Raw genomic sequence first — 17,585 nt, 5'->3', positions numbered from 1 at the left:
TAATAAGCGCCCCTTACCCTGTGAGTAGAGCAGAATCTGCATCTCCAGCAGGGTGCAGTTGAACAGCTGCACCAGGTTCTCTACCCCCAGCAGAGTGAAGGTCTGGCCCAGAGGGAAGTCAGCCAGAGGCAGCTCCCCAGGCCCAGGACGCTGACACACGATGGGCTCGTACACCCCGTGGAACTTCAGCGAGCGCCCCGGAGGGGGCAGGGGCACCTCGTACAGGACGTTGTGGACGTAGCTCTCCAGGGGGAGGGGCGGGGGCGAGGCAGCCGTGACGGCCCGGTGCATCTGGGACAGGAAACGGCGGCAGGCGTGCATGAAGGGCATGGGCGTGATCAGACACAACGCCTTGGAGACGTAGAGGGTGTCCCGCGACGCGTCGTAGCCGCCGCACGCCGCCGACCGGCACGATGATGAAGATGGAGAATCTGCTTCGTCGAGGCTGCTAGCCAGAGAGTCCATACTGGAGGAAGAGGAGGAAGAGGAGGAGGGGGTGGCGGAGGAAGGGTTCTCGGCCTGGTGCATCTGGTAGAGGGTCTGCATGGCCGAGCAGATCTGAGGGGACGTCACCTCCTCGTAGAAGGTGTGGACGAAGCCGTAGGTGCGAGAGCCGTCCTCCCGCGTGATCAGGAAGGAGTGGAACTGGGGCTCCCGGCTGTCCGCCTGCGTCCTGAACGACAGGCCTTTGGGCATACAGAGCTACGGAGCGAGAGGGGGGGGGGCAATAATAATGATGATTATTAACCTGGTATTAATAATTGAGATGGTTGACAGAACCAACACAGAGGCCTTACATAAGAAACAACTGAGACTGCATGTACCAGACTATGCGTGTACCAGACTGTGTGGGTGTGTACATCTACGTGTGTGTGTGTGTGTCGCATCCCTAATCAAGTCAGCATAATCTACTTTGATAGCAACCCAGTCAGCAACACAGCAGCCAGCATGAAATAAAATATGCTTGATTATCTCCATTATGTTGATTTGCAGAGCTGAGCTGAATACAAAATGAATCATAACACACACACACAAATGTACCTCTGTCGCTAACACAGATAAACAAGCAAACAGGCACAGGCCTGTAGCTGGCCAATGTTCTGTTCGGACTGGATTATAAGAGGGGTGAGTGAATCATGGTTTCAACTGATCACTAGATAATCACTCCCACACTACCTCAAGAGGCAAATGAAAAACATCCGAAACGCTGCATTTTCTCACCAGAAATGTGATTCTCTATGCTTCCAAATCAAATCATTCTATTCCAAGAAATATCATGAAACTATATGGATCAAGGAGAAAATATTCCTCCCTGGAAGGGAGGGAGGGAGTTGAAACCTATGTTGAAGATGACAAAGGTTAAGACAACAGGATTCTAATATCACTTTGCAACAATGGAGTCAGCTATGCTAATTAGCAACGGAGCTGGTCCCAGATTTGTTGTCTTAACCTGCACATTTTCGACCTACTGTAGGTTGAAACCGGGGAAACATCAACAGGCAATCAACATCAGTACAACTCTGCATGCATGTTGGAGAAAATATGCCTAAACCAACACTGCTCTGAGACACATTATACAGTATCAACAACTCAACACTATCTGACATGTTGTATACATATACAAGTGACTCCGTAGCACAGCAGCTTCATCTAATCCCATTGACACACTTCCATTGAAGTCTCCCTCAAAACTCTCTTCCTGTTCTAACAAAGGGAGCAGAAACTGTTGACCGTTTACAGTAAAGGCTCCAGGCCTAAAAGACATCCCACTCTCCTGTCAACCATAACTGTGTCTGGGGCCATCAACCTGGGGCCTCAGCTCTGTTGTTAGGCTCAAAATTACTTCAGATAGACTTTTCGGAATTCCTAGCAGAACATTTCACAGTATTCCTGGATAATCCCAGGTAATGTTCCCATGTGTTAAGCTATCCCCTTATTCCGGCACAGACACGGGATGTTGTGGGGGGTCCAGGTGAGTGACGCACTGATGACTATGGAGCAATAAGTTCAACAAACTGAAGCACATACACATTCATACACACTCACACATACACTCATGCATATCCTCGGGCACTCACTCTCTCTCTTGCTCTCTCTCTCACACAGCTCTCCTTATTCTCACACACACCTTCTGACTCAGGGCCCAATTAACAGGAAAATCCATCAGTGCCAACAGCAGACAGACAGACAGACAAACAGAGACAACAACACAATTAGACTCAACCAAATCATAAGAAAACAAAAAGAGAATTACTTGACACATTGGAAAGAATTAACAAAAAAACTGAGCAAACTAGAATGCTATTTGTCCCTAAACAGAGAGTACACAGTGGCAGAATACCTGACCACTGTGACTGACCCAAACTTAAGGAAAGCTTTGACTATGTACAGACTCAGTGAGCATAGCCTTGCTATTGAGAAAGGCCGCCGTAGGCAGACCTGGCTCTCAAGAGAAGACAGGCTATGTGCATACTGCCCACAAAATGAGGTGGAAACTGAGCTGCACTTCCTAACCTCCAGCCAAATATATGACCATATTAGAGACACATATTTCCCTCAGATTACAGAGATCCACAAAGAATTCGAAAACAAACCCAATTTTGAAAAACTCCCTTATCTACTAGGTGAAAAACCACAGTGTGCCATCACAGCAGCAATATTTGTGACCCGTTGCCACAAGAAAAGGGCAACCAGTGAAGAACAAACACCATTGTAAATACAACCCATATTTATATTTATATATATATTTCAGACAGACTGATAGATAGAAGTCATCTACAGCATGATGTAGAGAGAGAGAGACATAGACAGAGAGAAAGAGAAAGATAGAAAGAAAATAATCGAGGGAGGGATTTATGAGAAAAGGACTGGGATATGAAAAGCAATCATCAGAAGGGCTTTGTTGCCAGGCCCACAGGGGCAGGAAGTGTGATTACACTAGGGTTACCTCCCCCTATGGATAGGGAGAGTAGAGATAAGAGAGGAGGGAAATGAAGGGAGAGTGGGAGAGGGGGATGAGGGAGGATGAGTAGGATGGAGATACTATACATTGAAATTAAGGGGGTTGGGTTGAGGCAAGTAGGGAGAGGGTTGAGATTCATAATGGTTCTGCCATCGGAGCTTTCATAGCTGCACTGCATTGGTGTTCCATTTCAGACCTGGAACCGCTTGGAACACACCGGACAATGGGCCGTCGTTTCCATGCCGACGTAAGCGGAGAACCCGATGTGAATAATTCAGCGGTGCTGACGCCAGTGTGTGGCGTAATGGCCAATACCAACGGAAAAATAGTGACCTTGCATCACGAGAGGCAGGGTCAGCCAACACCCAACGCTTCCAGAGCCTCCTCTATAGGGCCTTGAGGGATACGTATCAATATCAGCTAGCTCTACTGGGGTTCAATATGCTGGGCTAGGCAAACACACACAAATTGACCCACACACACACACACACACACACAAATACACAGAAACCACACCACAAACATCGAATCCCTCAACCACAAAAAAAATACACTTCAGTGGACCGAGATCATTGAGTGACAGGTCAGCAGGACCTTTGGCACTCTCTTCCATGACAGGTCTTGAGTGATTCAATAAATGTTTAATGTAGTCTTCTGGTTTGTCATTTCCTGCAGTGTATGGGTTATTTAAGCAATAAGGCCCGAGGAGGTGTGGTATATGGCCAATATACCACGGCTAAGGGCTGTTCTTAAGCACGACGCAATGCGGAGTGCCTGGACACAGCCCTTAGTCGTGGTATATTGGCCATATATCACAAACCCCCGAGGAGCTTTATTGCTATTATAAACTGGTTAACAACGTAATTAAAGCAGTAAAGATAAATGTTCTGTCATGTCCGTGGTATATGGTCTGATATAACATGGCTTTCAGCCAATCATAATTCAGGGCTCAAACCACCCAGTTTTATAAAATCCTATAAAGCACAAATACAATTTCATCATCACCATCTTAACTTTCCCCTTTTTTCTCATGAATGCAGATATTTCACAATATAAAGCTTTGTTTTATCAGATTTTCCCTCCCCTAACGTTACTTTCCACCCTGGCACGCTTCCCCTCCCCTCATCCTCTGTCAACAAGAAACAACTCAATCTAAACCCAAACTGCAGCAAAGCAGCCACAGTCTGTGTAGCGCAGCCTGCAAAACCCCCTGGGTAAATCCATAGAGACAGAGGGGATTTGGTGCCTTCGCCCCATTACCCAGGATACCCTAGAGAGAAGCCACTGCATTGTGTCTTATCCTGGGCCTCTCTGCTCCAATGGTGTGTGTGTGTGTGTGTGCGTGTGTTGTTTCCTAAAGCATTGGTTGGAATAATCCTAGCATGTCCTTCCTTTCCCCTGTAAACGATCCAAAAAGCAATTTCAATGCCTAGTTGGGGTATTGTTAGAGTCAATAGCCCCCATTTATCCTCCTTCTGTTCCCCAATATGGTCCCTCCATCCACTCATTTACATTTACATTTTAGTCATTTAGCAGACGCTCTTATCCAGAGCGACTTACAGTTTAGTGAGTGCATACATTTTTCATACTGGCCCCCCGGGGGAATCGAAACCCACAACCCTGGCGTTGCAAGCGCCATGCTCTACCAATTGAGCTACAGGAGGCCACTCTGTCATCATAGTGGTCTCTGTCATCATAGTGGTCTCTGTCATCATAGTGGTCTCTGACATCATAGTGGTCTCTGACATCATAGTGGTCTCTGACATCATAGTGGTCAGACTTGCTCATGTGGAACAAACTTAAACTTGTCCTGTTTTTCAATGCTGAATTGAATGTCATTGAGAAAACAGAATGGTGTCATAATGTATTTTTTCACAAACATCCTTTCTGAATTTTAAAAGTAATCCAATAAGTAATCATCTAGTTTTTCAAATGTATCTGTAATCTGGTTACACATTTTTTTGCCGGTAACGTAACTGATTACAGTTACAGTTTGTAATCAGATTACCTGTTACTCCCCAACCCTGCCATAATTTCTCCAATATTGTCCCTCCATCCATACACCACCCAGTTTGGCTCAAAACTCAGCGATGGTTCACCCACCATGTTGACAGCATCCTGGTCGAAAGGGTTCCACTCCACGTTCTCAGGGTAGTGGGCCAGGACTTTAGACTTGAACGTCCTCTTCAGGGGGCTCTGCTCAAAGTTCTCCCCTAGAGACAGAGAAAATGAGAGAGAAAGAAAGAGAGAGCGGTCAAGTCTCTCGCCCAGTTCCTTGTTCTTGTTCCCCTCACTTTGCCAGCCTCTCATGTGGAAAAGAGCAAGGTGTAATGAACAACACATCTACATCATCATCATTAAGCCCCAGCCTTGATGCTAGGCTGCTAAAAGCCTCAATGCTATACAAGTAACAGTGTGTATCTAATGGGGCAGCAGCAGCAGTGTGTCTAATGGAGTATGAGCAGGACCATGTTGGCTCATGTGTCAGACAGCTGCACTGACTACAACAACAGGTCCACTAAGCAAGGAGAAGCTGGGACCGTGTTATTAGCCTAGCTTAGTTTAGCTAAGCAGTAATAAGATGTGTGCAGTTTACTGAGTCTTATCCATTTCCTTCACTACTGTGTGCTTTCTCTGTAGCTTCCTAGCATGGAATCACATTACCTAGTGACTATATACATTGGCTCTTTGTTGGGGTTCAATACCAAAACTCAGAAGCCATGATCATGATTGTCCAACTACTGACTGTTGCTTCCAATGGAGAGATCAACTCTGTATACTAAGAAGTCTCAGAGAGGGCCATTAAATGTTAGTGCTAATCCAGGCACGCTAGTTATTTAACTGTGGGTGACCAGGTCTCCAATACTACAGCAACAACAGGGAGACCAACACCCATTGATTTCAGATAAGTGAAAAGAACCGTTAGATGGGCCGGGTTGTACCAATCATGATGACCGTTTCCGCACCTTTTGATGATGTGAGCGAGGTCAGAGGGTAGTGGAAGGATGAGGAGAATGGAGGGAGGAGCAAAGTGATTGTTTTAAATGTGTCACAATGGTAATTTCATGGCGAATGCAACTATCGCAGATCAATGTAATGTGTTTTGCAGAGATAGTAAGATGAATAGTCTATCACCATCAGTAAGAACGGTTGGAATGTTACAGTGTTTACAACGCAAGATGTGCATGTTGTTGATTTAGTTTGCTGTACTACAGGGACAATCTCATGGACAGTTACCATGGCAATCTTCTTCTCCTATACTAGTAAACAAGGAAATGTACACCATTTTGTATACATCTGGCCCTTCATTGGACACGTGTTAACAAACCTCCAAACGAGCTTCAATGCCATACAACACTCCTTCAGTAGCCTCCAACTGCTCTTAAACACTAGTCAAACTAAATGCATGCTCTTCAATCGAACACTGCTGGCACCCGCCCACCCGACTAGAATCACTACTCTCGACGGATCTGACCTAGAGTATGTGGACAACTACAAATACCTAGGTGTCTGGTTAGACTGTAAACTCTCCTTTCATACTCACATTAAGAATCTCCAATCCAAAGCAACAAAGCCTCCTTCACTCATGCTGCCAAACATGCCCACGTAAAACTGACTATCCTACCGATCCTTGACTTCGGCGATGTCATTTACAAAATAGCCTCCAACACTCTACTCAGCAAATTGGATGTAGTCTATCACAGTGCCATCCGTTTTGTCTCCAAAGCCCCATACACTACCCACCACTGTGACCTGTACGCTCTTGTTGGCTGGTCCTCACTACATGTTCGTCGCCAAACCCACTGGCTCCAGGCCATCTATAAATCACTGCTAGGCAAATCCCTGCCTTATCTTAGCTCATTGGTCACCATAGCAACACCCACCCGTAGTATGCGCTCCAGCAGGTATATCTCACTGGTCATCCCCAAAGCCAACACCTCCTCTGGCCGCCATTCCTTCCAGTTCTCTGCTGCCAATGACTGGAACGAATTGCAAAAATCTCTGAAGCTGGAGACTCTTATCTCCCTCACTAACTTTAAGCATCAGTTGTCAGAGCACCTTACCGATCACTGCACCTGTACACAGCCCATCTGAAATTAGCCCACCCAACTACCTCATCCCTATATTGTTATTTATTTTGCTCATTTGCACCCCAGTATCTCTATTTGCACATCATCTCTTGCACATCTATCATTCCAGTGTTAATACTAATTGTAATTATTTTGCATTATAGCCTATTTATTGCCTTACCTCCATAACTTGCTACATTTGCACAAACTGTATATATATTTTCTGTTGTATTTTGTGTTTGTATTGACTTTATGTTTTGTTTTACCCCATATGTAACTCTGTGTTGTTTTTAATCGCACTGCTTTGCTTTATCTTGGCCAGGTCGCAGTTGTAAATGAGAACTTGTTCTCAACTGGCTTACCTGGTTCAATAAAAAAAAAATGAAGAAAAAAAACATACACAAATGGTTCGTCACCGGAGTGTGAGGGCTGGAAATGGTAGGATATCAAACCCCTTCAGAAAAGAAGACTGAAGGATGAGGTCACACGCACACACAGTGCAAGGGTGAGATATTGTGAGGATAATTGCAGGGCACAAACCAGCAGCAGGAGTCCGAGAGGTCAAACACAAGCAAGGGGGAGCAGAAAGAACCAGAGGCAGGGAGCCAGATAGCAGCATGGGAGAAAGCTGGAAAACTGGAGAGTGTGGGGAGGAATGAGGCGAGATGGGGACACACAGCTGGGTTAATGTAAGGAGATGGAAGAGTAGCGATGTTAGACTAGCCTTAACCTGCACTGCTTTGATGGATATTGATGGCTGACGTGAGCTAGGGATTCGGTTTCCACTTTAGGCGTTAGTGTTATTGTATCAGTGTGTGTGTGTGTGTGTGAGCGCGCGTGGCAGTTGACATTTTGGAAGCGTTGGTGAACACTCTCCCACTGTCATGTAGAGACTATTTTTTTAAATCTCAAGGTTAACCTCGGTCTTTCAGAGGGATGCCTGTGTGTGTTTGTGTGTTAATCATTACATTTCCAACACTAGACTTTCCAGATTTCCAGTGCTAAACAGATGGCATGTCTTTAGCATTACATTTACATCATTTAGCAGACGCTCTTATCCAGAGCGACTTACAAATTGGTGAATTCAACTTATGATAGCCAGTGGGACAACCACCTTTTATTTTATTTATGGGGGGTAGGGGAAGGATTACTGTTAGACTATTCCAGGTATTCCTTAAAGAGGTAGGGTTTGAAGTGTCTCCGGAAGGTGGTCAGTGACTCCGCTGTCCTGGCGTCGTGGGGAGCTTGTTCCACCATTGGGGTGCCAGAGCAGCGAATAGCTTTGACTGGGCTGAGCGGGAACTGTGCTTCCGTAGAGGTAGGGGAGCTAGCAGGCCAGAGGTGGATGAACGTAGTGCCCTCGTAAGCACAATGCCAAGACGTTCAAGCTGCTGTTAAGCACTCTGCCCTATTATATTGTCCCTGTATCTCTATAGCTCTGTCTCGAACACACACACACTATCCTGCAATCTCTTGCCTGGTTGCCTTGTGGGTGGCAGTGCCAGTGGGTTAGTGTTATGAGAATTATTTAACAAACTATTTCAGTGTCTCTGTGCATCTCCCAAAAGGATCAAGAAACGGACAGAGTCCCGGTCTGCATGTCAGAGATGTTTATTCATTGAGAATTCTGCCACAAAATGGTCGTACAATATTTTGATACGCACACGTCATACGAAAATCCCCACCGCTCTGTAGGCGGGCTGTAGTTTTCCACTTTAAAACTGCTCTCCTGACCATCAGTTCACACACACACATACATACAGACATAGGCTGCATTCCTTAGTTATCGCCGTCCTCACAATATCCTGCACCATATTTCATACTCCTTAAAAAGCCTTACAGTTTCTCTCCTCCCTAAATTGGGAGGCCTCTTTATCTTGGTTTCTCAGTTGTCTGTAGACAGTTATCCTTGTCCTTTGTTGTCTGGCCTAACTCTTACTCCCATTGCTAAATAGTAGCACAATGTCATAATCTTTACTGGTCCTACACTCACACATTACCAGGTAGTAGATTCTAACACATCTCACACAGTTTCGGAGTGTAATAATTAGTCACTACTAAGAAAGTACTAATCATACTTAAAACAATAACATTTCACAACTATATTTAAGGGTGGAACATTTAGTCATTACTTTTAACCTGTATATATTTAATTTCTATATCAGTTAGTTCCTGGTTTCAGTGCCTGTGTGGAGGTACAGTGATCTGAGCTGGCATGAGAAGGATGCCTAAAGCTCTCCTAAGGCCCTTAGCTGAGACAAACAGGAGTGGACAGGACAGAGAGGAGAGGGCCTAAGCCTCTTTCCTCTCTAATGACCCTCACTCTCTCTTTCCTTATTCTCTCCCTCCCTCTTACTCACTCTGTCTCTGAAAGTTAAACCAGGACACACACGTGAAATAAGGGAGAGAGAATGAAATAGAGGAGAAAGCCAAACCTCACTATCAAAAACAACAGTGAGTGAAGAAGAGAGAAACAGCCTGGTAAAAGTCTTTCATTAGAGAAAGAGAATGATGAGGGTAAAAATAGGCTGCTTCAGAGGAGAGTGACTGATTTGGAATAGGAAGCTCTGAGAACCTGACCCACATACAACAACTGGGGAAGGGTGAAAGAAAGAAAGAAAGAAAGAAAGAAAGAAAGAAAGAAAGAAAGAAAGAAAGAAAAAGAAAGAAAGAAAGAAAAGAAAGAAAGAAAGAAAAGAACGAAAGAAAGAAAGAAAGAAAGAAAGAAAGAAAGAAAGAAAGAAAGAAAGAAAGAAAGAAAGAAAGAAAGAAAGAAAAGAAAGAAAGAAAGAAAGAAAGAAAGAAAGAAAGAAAGAAAGAAAGAAAGAAAGAAAGAAAGAAAGAAAGAAAGAAAGAAAGAAAGAAAGAAAGAAAGAAAGAAAGAAAGAAAGAAAGAAAGAAAGAAAGAAAGAAAGAAAGAAAGAAAGAAAGAAAGAAAGAAAGAAAGAAAGAAAGAAAGAAAGAAAGAAAGAAAGAAAGAAAGAAAGAAAGAAAGAAAGAAAGAAAGAAAGAAAGAAAGAAAGAAAGAAAGAAAGAAAGAAAGAAAGAAAGAAAGAAAGAAAGAAAGAAAGAAAGAAAGAAAGAAAGAAAGAAAGAAAGAAAGAAAAGAAAGAAAGTTGTACACCTCTGGATGGGATACTGTTGGCGGAGTTTACCTGTGGCTGCTGTATCGGGGTCTCTGCCTTGGCGGTCAGCCTCTAGCCATTGGTACAAAGCTATGGTGGAGGCACATGCAGAAAAGGGACAGAGGAAACAAACAAGAAACAGCCCATGTCAAACCAAACGCAAAAATAAGCACACAAACGCAAAATGAATCAATGATTAAAGCATGATGAATGAGACAAGCATAAACATGAAACGTAGTCGGACACATCAAAACAAAACATGGCATCATGGCAAAAAACATGTAAAGTCCCAATAGTCTCAAACAGTTTCCTTTCCTTCACGACCACTGATCCGACAACATTTGATAGGTATAAGCAATACATTATCAATCTATCCAGATCTTATATGCATCAGTGGTAGTGAAGGAGAAGAGAAAAGCTGGACAGGCAGGTGTGTGAGAGTATTGGGGACATACAGAGTAAATGTATTAGCATGTTGCAGTGACAGTGTGACATATGATGGCGCAGAGGCTTATGGCTTATCGTTAGTTAGTGAGCAGCAGGCTGTCAGGCTGCAGACTGGACCATGTTATTAGGATGACATTTCCTGGCATCATCAAAGCAGAAGCAGCCTGCACAAACCCCAGACCAGCAAACACCTTTAGTATCCATCAGCCCAATGCCTGTGGTGTAGCAGCACTCACAGCTTCAACCAAACACCATGATAAATTCAGTTTCCTGTTCATTTCCTGAATAAATTCCAGTGATACACTGAGTGTACAAAATATTAAGAACACACCGCTCTTTCTATGACATAGAATGACCAGGTGAATCAAGGTGAAAGCTATGATCCATTATTGATGTCCCTTGTTAAATCCACTTCAAATCAGTGTAGATGAAGGGGAGGAGACAGGTTAAAGAAGGATTTTTAAGCCTCAAGACAATTGAGACATGGATTGTGTATGTGTGCCATTCAGAGGGTGAATGGGCAAGACAAAATATTTAAGTGTCTTTGAACGGGGTATGGTAGTAGGTGCCAGGCACACCGGTTTGTGTCAAGAATTGCAACGCTGCTGGATTTTTCACGCTCAACAGTTTCCCGTGTATATCAAGAATGGTCCACCACCCAAAGGACATCCAGCCAACTTGACACAACTGTGGAAAGCATTGGAGTCAACATGGGCCAGCATCCCTGTGGAACGCTTTCGACACCTTGTAGAGTCCATGCCCCGACGAATTGAGGCTGTCCTGAGGGCAAAAGGGGGGGGGGGGGGGGGGGGGGGGGGGGTGCAACTTCATATTAGGAAGGTGTTTGGTATGCTCAGTGTGCACACACACTCACACCAGAGACGGCACCATCTTGAATCTCACACTATCAAACATTCTCTCATACAAACATGCCTAAATCCTGCATGCACACTGCACAGCCCAGTCTCTCCTATTCCAGGCTGAGTTTTTCCAGAGTCATTGGTTTGTAGATTAAAGGCCCTAGCTAAGTAATTAAACCTCTCCCAGACGACTGACTGACTGACTGACTAACTAAGCCACAGAGCTCTGACTGTCTCTCATGTCTAACCAGGTCAATGATCAGAGCGGAGCCACCGGAGTGTGTGTGTGTGTGTGTGTGTTGTCTCTCACTGAAGGGATCTGCCCTGAAAACCTAGCTCCACAAACACACAAGCAGAGAAGACTGAAGGGTCATTATGATGAGTATGACACAGCGTCTCTCTCTCTCTCTGCCAGACTTTTATTATAGCAATGCAGTACATTGTGTACACTGGCCAGGTGGGGGAGGGGGCTGTGTAATGACAAATCCTGAGGTTAGCACTTTCTGAACTGTACTCATCCCTGTTGTACAAGCTTTATGACAGCAGCACAGGGCTCTGTCAAGTCATTACAGCGGTCACTATCATTACTCCAACCCTGATTCTGCAACACTCACATGGAGATCACACACACACAGTACAGCATGTACGCATGCAGACAGGCACATGCCAACCCAACACCTCTATATCTATGTTATATAATGCCATCGCACTTATCATATTTGAAGGCTGCAATCTATGCAAATTCTCTCTCCCTCTCCGTCCCCCTCCCCCTCTGTCCTCCTCTCTGTCCCCCTCTCTGTCCTTGTCCTTCTCTGCTGCTGACACATTCTTTATCCCAGTCTCTATTTACAGAATAAACTCATGAATCTGCTTTGTAAATAGCTTCAAATCTATTGTTTTGATATGTCTGTTGTAACTGAACTGGAAGATGATTTATATTGAATGATCCTGATGAACTGGGATAAGAGTAGATAAGAGTCCTCATGGGCACACAGAACACACACTACACAGAACACACACTACACAGAACACACACTACACAGAACACACACTACACAGTGAGAAACACACAGCTGTCTGCACAACATCCTGTGCAACACGAGGCCCAATGCCAACCCCTGCCTTATCTCGCCCTCTCTATCCCTCCATCTCTCTGTCCAGGACAGTCTCTCAATTACAGATGCAGTGTGTAGACCAGTGGAGGTACAAGGCTGCTCTCGCTTATCTCCCCGTTCACACAGCAATTCATCTCGCCAGCATCACACACACAAAGGGGAGGGCTGTCTGTAACTGATGGTGACCTTCAGTTGAGTGTTTCTGCAGGCCTCTGAGGGTGTCAGTCAGCACCACACTGTGTGGTGTGTTGTGTTAGATGGTGCAGGGCTCATGCACGCACACTCACAGAAACGTACACACAGAGATGCACACTCACATGGATACACACATGCAGAAACGTGCACACACACAAAATTGGTCTGTTGTCCCCAATACAAAGCTAGTTGTGAGTGATTGTAATGATTAGAAATGGCATGAGGATCAATGTGAAGCAGTATTAAGCTGATTACCTATTGGGCTGGAATGGGTTGCGGGGTCCTATTGAGATTCTACTGGGAGACCAGGCTCAATGAAAACCAAGGCTAAATCAATGCACACTGGTCTGAAATGATACCATTCATTATTGGTGCCATAAACACTAATACAATATACTGGACCAACTCATTCCAATGGCAGGACTGAATGATCTGACTACAATATCCTGTAAAGCACCAATACAATGTACCACATAAGCTCTAAGCACAAAAGGAACAATAAAAAAAATTATATAGCCATCAGGGCCATTGTAACTGTGTATTGAGTGGTGGTGGCCTGGATGTAATGATGTTGAATAATAAGAGTTTAATACCATATTCATTCTCTCTGCTCTTTAATGATGCAGAGATTGATTTATGTCTACAACCTCCTCCATATTCATAGCATTACAGTGGGAGAGCAGAGGAGTGTTTCCACCAATTGGAGGCAACGGCCACTTGGAGAGTATGGACCATGGTTTGGCTAACTGCTCACACAATCATGGACGACGCATCGCTATAAAGCAACATAGCACACACTAGGGCTGATCCCAATTAGTCGACTGGTCGATTGTTTTGTCATTCGGCTGTTGGTCGACCGAGATTGTTTTGGTCGAGCAGTAACAAATATATACAGTACCAGTCAAAAGTTTGGACACACCTCCTCATTCAAGGTTTTTCTTTATTTTTACTATTCTCACTATTGTAGAATAATCGTGAAGACCTCAAAACTATGAAATAACACATATGGAATCATGTAGTAACCAAAAAAGTGTTAAACAAATCAAAGTATATATATATTTTTGATTCTTCAAAGTAGCCACCCTTTGCCTTGATGACAGCTTTGCACACTGTTGGCATTCTCTCAACCAGCTTCATGAGGTAGTCACCTGGAATGCATTTCAATGAACAGGTGTGCCTTGTGTGTGATGTCTTAATTTCTTGTTTTTTTTTACTTTTGGATTTTTTTTTGGGATGCTTTATACACACCATAAGATAACTCACCCTATCTCCCCCCAGTATCTTACTGGCTATTATACTGTAGTGGTTGGCAGCCTATAGCTGTCCATCTCTTTAATGTCAGGCAGCTCATCAACCTCTCTGATCCAGGGTTGGGCAGTGTTCATCAGATCTCACTATGGTCCATAAACCTGGGCCATTTTGGCTGATAGACCATCACATCACAGCACTGTAGGCCTGTAAAACTATAACCGTAAAAGTGTGTGTGTGTGTGTCTGTTGGAACCTGCTAACTCAAAAGAGCAGCCAGATGAGGAGAAAGATGGCTACTGTTTAATGAAGTGCATCCTGAGGTAAGTGGAAATAGGGACATGGCCTTTACACACTACAGTACAGTACAGTAGGACAGGGGGAGGATAATAAGAGACAATATGACCTCTGAACCCAGAGCGATAAGAAGGGAAAAAACATGAGTTTCATCATGGTGTTCCCCCTGCTGTCACAGTGTGACAGGTCGACTGGAGTTCAGAGGTGGGAGGTCAAAGGGGGCAAATAAGTGGATGCTCCACAACATATACCATTCCTGAGGACAGCCTGTGATTTGTCTCTGTATAGCACACAACAGGGGGAGCTGTGCATGTATTATAAAATACAATCATGATAATCTACTACACTGGAATGCATAACAGAGATGCATGGATGTATAATTCAGGAGTACAAAAAAAGAGACAGGGGATAATACATTGAAATCCTACATCCATTTGAGCCCTGACCAGTCAACTCAAGCCAAAACCAATGTCCTGGCACTGGTTGTGAAAACCAAGCCTCCTACTGTGTGTGTGTGTGTGTGTCGATGTGGGTGTACGATGCTTATTTTATAACGACAGACAGCGGTCAGAGCAGTCATGACATTTTGACAGCTGGTAATTGTCATGCAAATGACTGCCGGTCTCACAGTAATTTACCATTAATTAACATAAACATGTTTAGCATCTCCAGGCTTCCGCCCCTTTGGAACCTCTACATTTAAAACAGTTGAATAAATCCATTTAATATAGCATTCACCGTCACAAAAAAATCAATTATTTATTTAGTTGTGATAGGCCGATAAACCTGGGAATGTCTTAGAAATCAAAACATAAGGGCTGCGACTCTATATTGATGATTTGGAGTCTCTAATAAAGGAATGCACTCTGATTGTTGCGCTTCCAGCGGAGAGAGAGAGACAATTGCATTGCTGCTCTGCTTTTGTAGCAAGAAGGTTAGGAGATATCTAATGAATGGAAGATGGAATTAAAATGACAGAATTAAAAGTGAAATGAGAAAGAAAGGCTACAAGGACCAAAAGCCAACAGGTAGGCTGCTATTTACACTATAATCTGAATAGAGTTGTTATGTGTAGGATAACTGTAGGACGGTGAGAAGTTATGGCTAGCCTCAATTAGCCTAGTTAGCTAGCTTCTCTCGGTTTGATGCAGTCAAGACAGGTAGTACTATGTAATCAGATGGGATGATAAATAACTAGCAAGAATTGCTGTCCCTCCCTCCATCCTGTGTGTTACTCACTCACTCTCACACACACACACACACACACAGGGCCTCTACTCCCTAATAGCCTACAGCTGCTCGCTCTTTGCCTTTTGGAACGGGACCTCCAACTCCCATCACCAATTGTCCTCATTCAGTTCATTCAGATTATTCAAATTCAATCACAAAGTGATTATAGGGACACTAGAGCGCTGGGCACCAGGCCATTAACGAGGGCCATTAGCAAGTTTGGTAGGCTACCCATCAGCGCCATTCATTTGCACAGTTTTGGATTGGGATTACCGTGACCAACGGTCACAGGGTATTTGCCTGCGGTCATGACTCGTGACTGCTGGTGTGGCGGTAATTCGGTCAGCGCGACAGCCCTAGTCCGAGCCAGACATGAACACCTGACAGACAGAACGTTAGCCGACCACAGATCAAGGACAGGCCTTGGATGGAGTACTGCAGAGGAGCACACACAGATTACCATCTCCAACACTCTCACAAGTGACAACACCTTCAAAACACAAGACAAGTAGTCTCCCCTATTCAGGCATTTCTGAAGGTGTCATTTTCGCATCTATCTACCGGGATAATTGTGATGAGCTGAATTCTATCGTCAGGGGATAAAGTAATGAAATTCTATCCAATGTGCTCATTCATTTCATAGCCTATCAAAGGCGGTAAAAGCCATTCTCTCTCCATCACCCTCTCTCATTCGTTCTCTTCTGACCTACCTCTCTCTCTCTCTATTCCTTCCTTCCCTCCTCTTTCCCCCTTCCTCCCAACCTCTCCCTCTCATGTTCTCCCTCCATGACACACATTATAATTTGAGGTAATTATTTCCATCCATAAACAACTAAACCCCATTCAGGCCCACTTCCACACACTCACGCACACACTATTCCCAATCTAGTCCTCTGAAGCTCCAGTTGAATGTGTGATGATTGAAACCAGAGACCACTTAATGCACCCCTAATTACAGCCAAATGCCCCAGAGAGAAACACACACACACACACGTTCTCCCTCATTAGGAGGGAGACCCCATCTCCCCCCTTCAGCATCAGCACCCAAAACACTGGCCAATTACAGCAGCAATCAGCTCATCTATACAACCAGAAAGTCCCATACACACTCTCATCACTATGCAGACACACACACGCACAGTGAAGCTCCAGACAGTGATGTATAATGCATGTGTTGTATTCAGCAAGCTGGGCTGCAGGGTGTTCATACATGCTACACTGGGAGAGACAGTAGTAGACAACACAAGCAGCTGGGGATGGCAGCCACAGAGAATGATTGAGAGGCTTTGTTGCCATGACAGAGTTGGCGTCCGTCAGATGTGGCTGTAGACATGGTGTGTGTGTGTGTGTCTCTGTATATGCATGCATTGGGTTGAATCAGCTCTGTTGGATTGTAGCACACAGAGAGTTGCTTTGTGGGTGGTTGACAACACAGTCTGTCCCTGATCGTCACCCAGCCCTGACAGAGACGGGAGACAGCACTATGAATGGATAGATGTGACATTCTGAAGTAGGAGCCATCATGACAGACAATCCCATGGGCTTCTAGACATTAACTTAAAAAAACATCTCTATATCTGGGCGTCTCCTGAATATATTATGCCTGTGAAATGACAAAGTAGGAACAAAGCCTTCTGAGTACAAAATATGATCATTATTATGACAAAGAGAAATGTACAGGTTGTAAAATGAAAAAGATAAGCTTTAAGTTCTGATTTAAGACTAATAAAATTACAAGACTCTAATAAAATGGTATTATTATAGCTAGTAACATTTCATGATTTGGCTAATACTTTACTGCCCCAGCTAGGAACAGTAGCTCAGTGTTAAAGTTAGCTGTGCTGCATCCTGCAGTGCTGGCCCTGTTCCCATTGGCCCATTGGGCTTCTGAACACATTCCAGTACGCACCAGACCAGCTCAACAGCTGCTCAGGCCTAGTCAGGATACACACACACACACACACACACACACACACACACACACACACACACACACACACACACACACACACACACAGGCGAATGCAGCCACACTTT

At 44.4% G+C, this 17,585-nt stretch overlaps 1 protein-coding gene across 8 annotated transcripts in view; it reads right to left on the bottom strand.

Moving 5' to 3' along the window:
• The window catches only part of LOC311129901 (DENN domain-containing protein 5B-like), a 64,918-nt gene that overhangs the window by 29,697 nt on the left and 17,636 nt on the right, over positions 1–17,585 (bottom strand). For all 8 annotated transcript variants that reach the window (XM_084162435.1, XM_084162440.1, XM_084162436.1 and 5 more), the window contains 3 exons: positions 10,188–10,247; positions 5,066–5,175; positions 18–702 (listed from right to left, as the gene is read on the bottom strand). In XM_084162435.1, coding sequence (XP_084018561.1) covers positions 18–702; positions 5,066–5,175; positions 10,188–10,247 — 855 coding nt within the window. The remainder of the gene's footprint in view (positions 1–17; positions 703–5,065; positions 5,176–10,187; positions 10,248–17,585) is intronic.

The sequence above is a fragment of the Coregonus lavaretus genome (assembly GCF_964263955.1).
Source record: "Coregonus lavaretus genome assembly, chromosome: 5".
NCBI lineage: Eukaryota > Metazoa > Chordata > Actinopteri > Salmoniformes > Salmonidae > Coregonus > Coregonus lavaretus.
The sequence above is the reverse complement of the archived record's forward strand: the minus strand, read 5'-3'. Positions and strand labels throughout refer to the sequence as shown.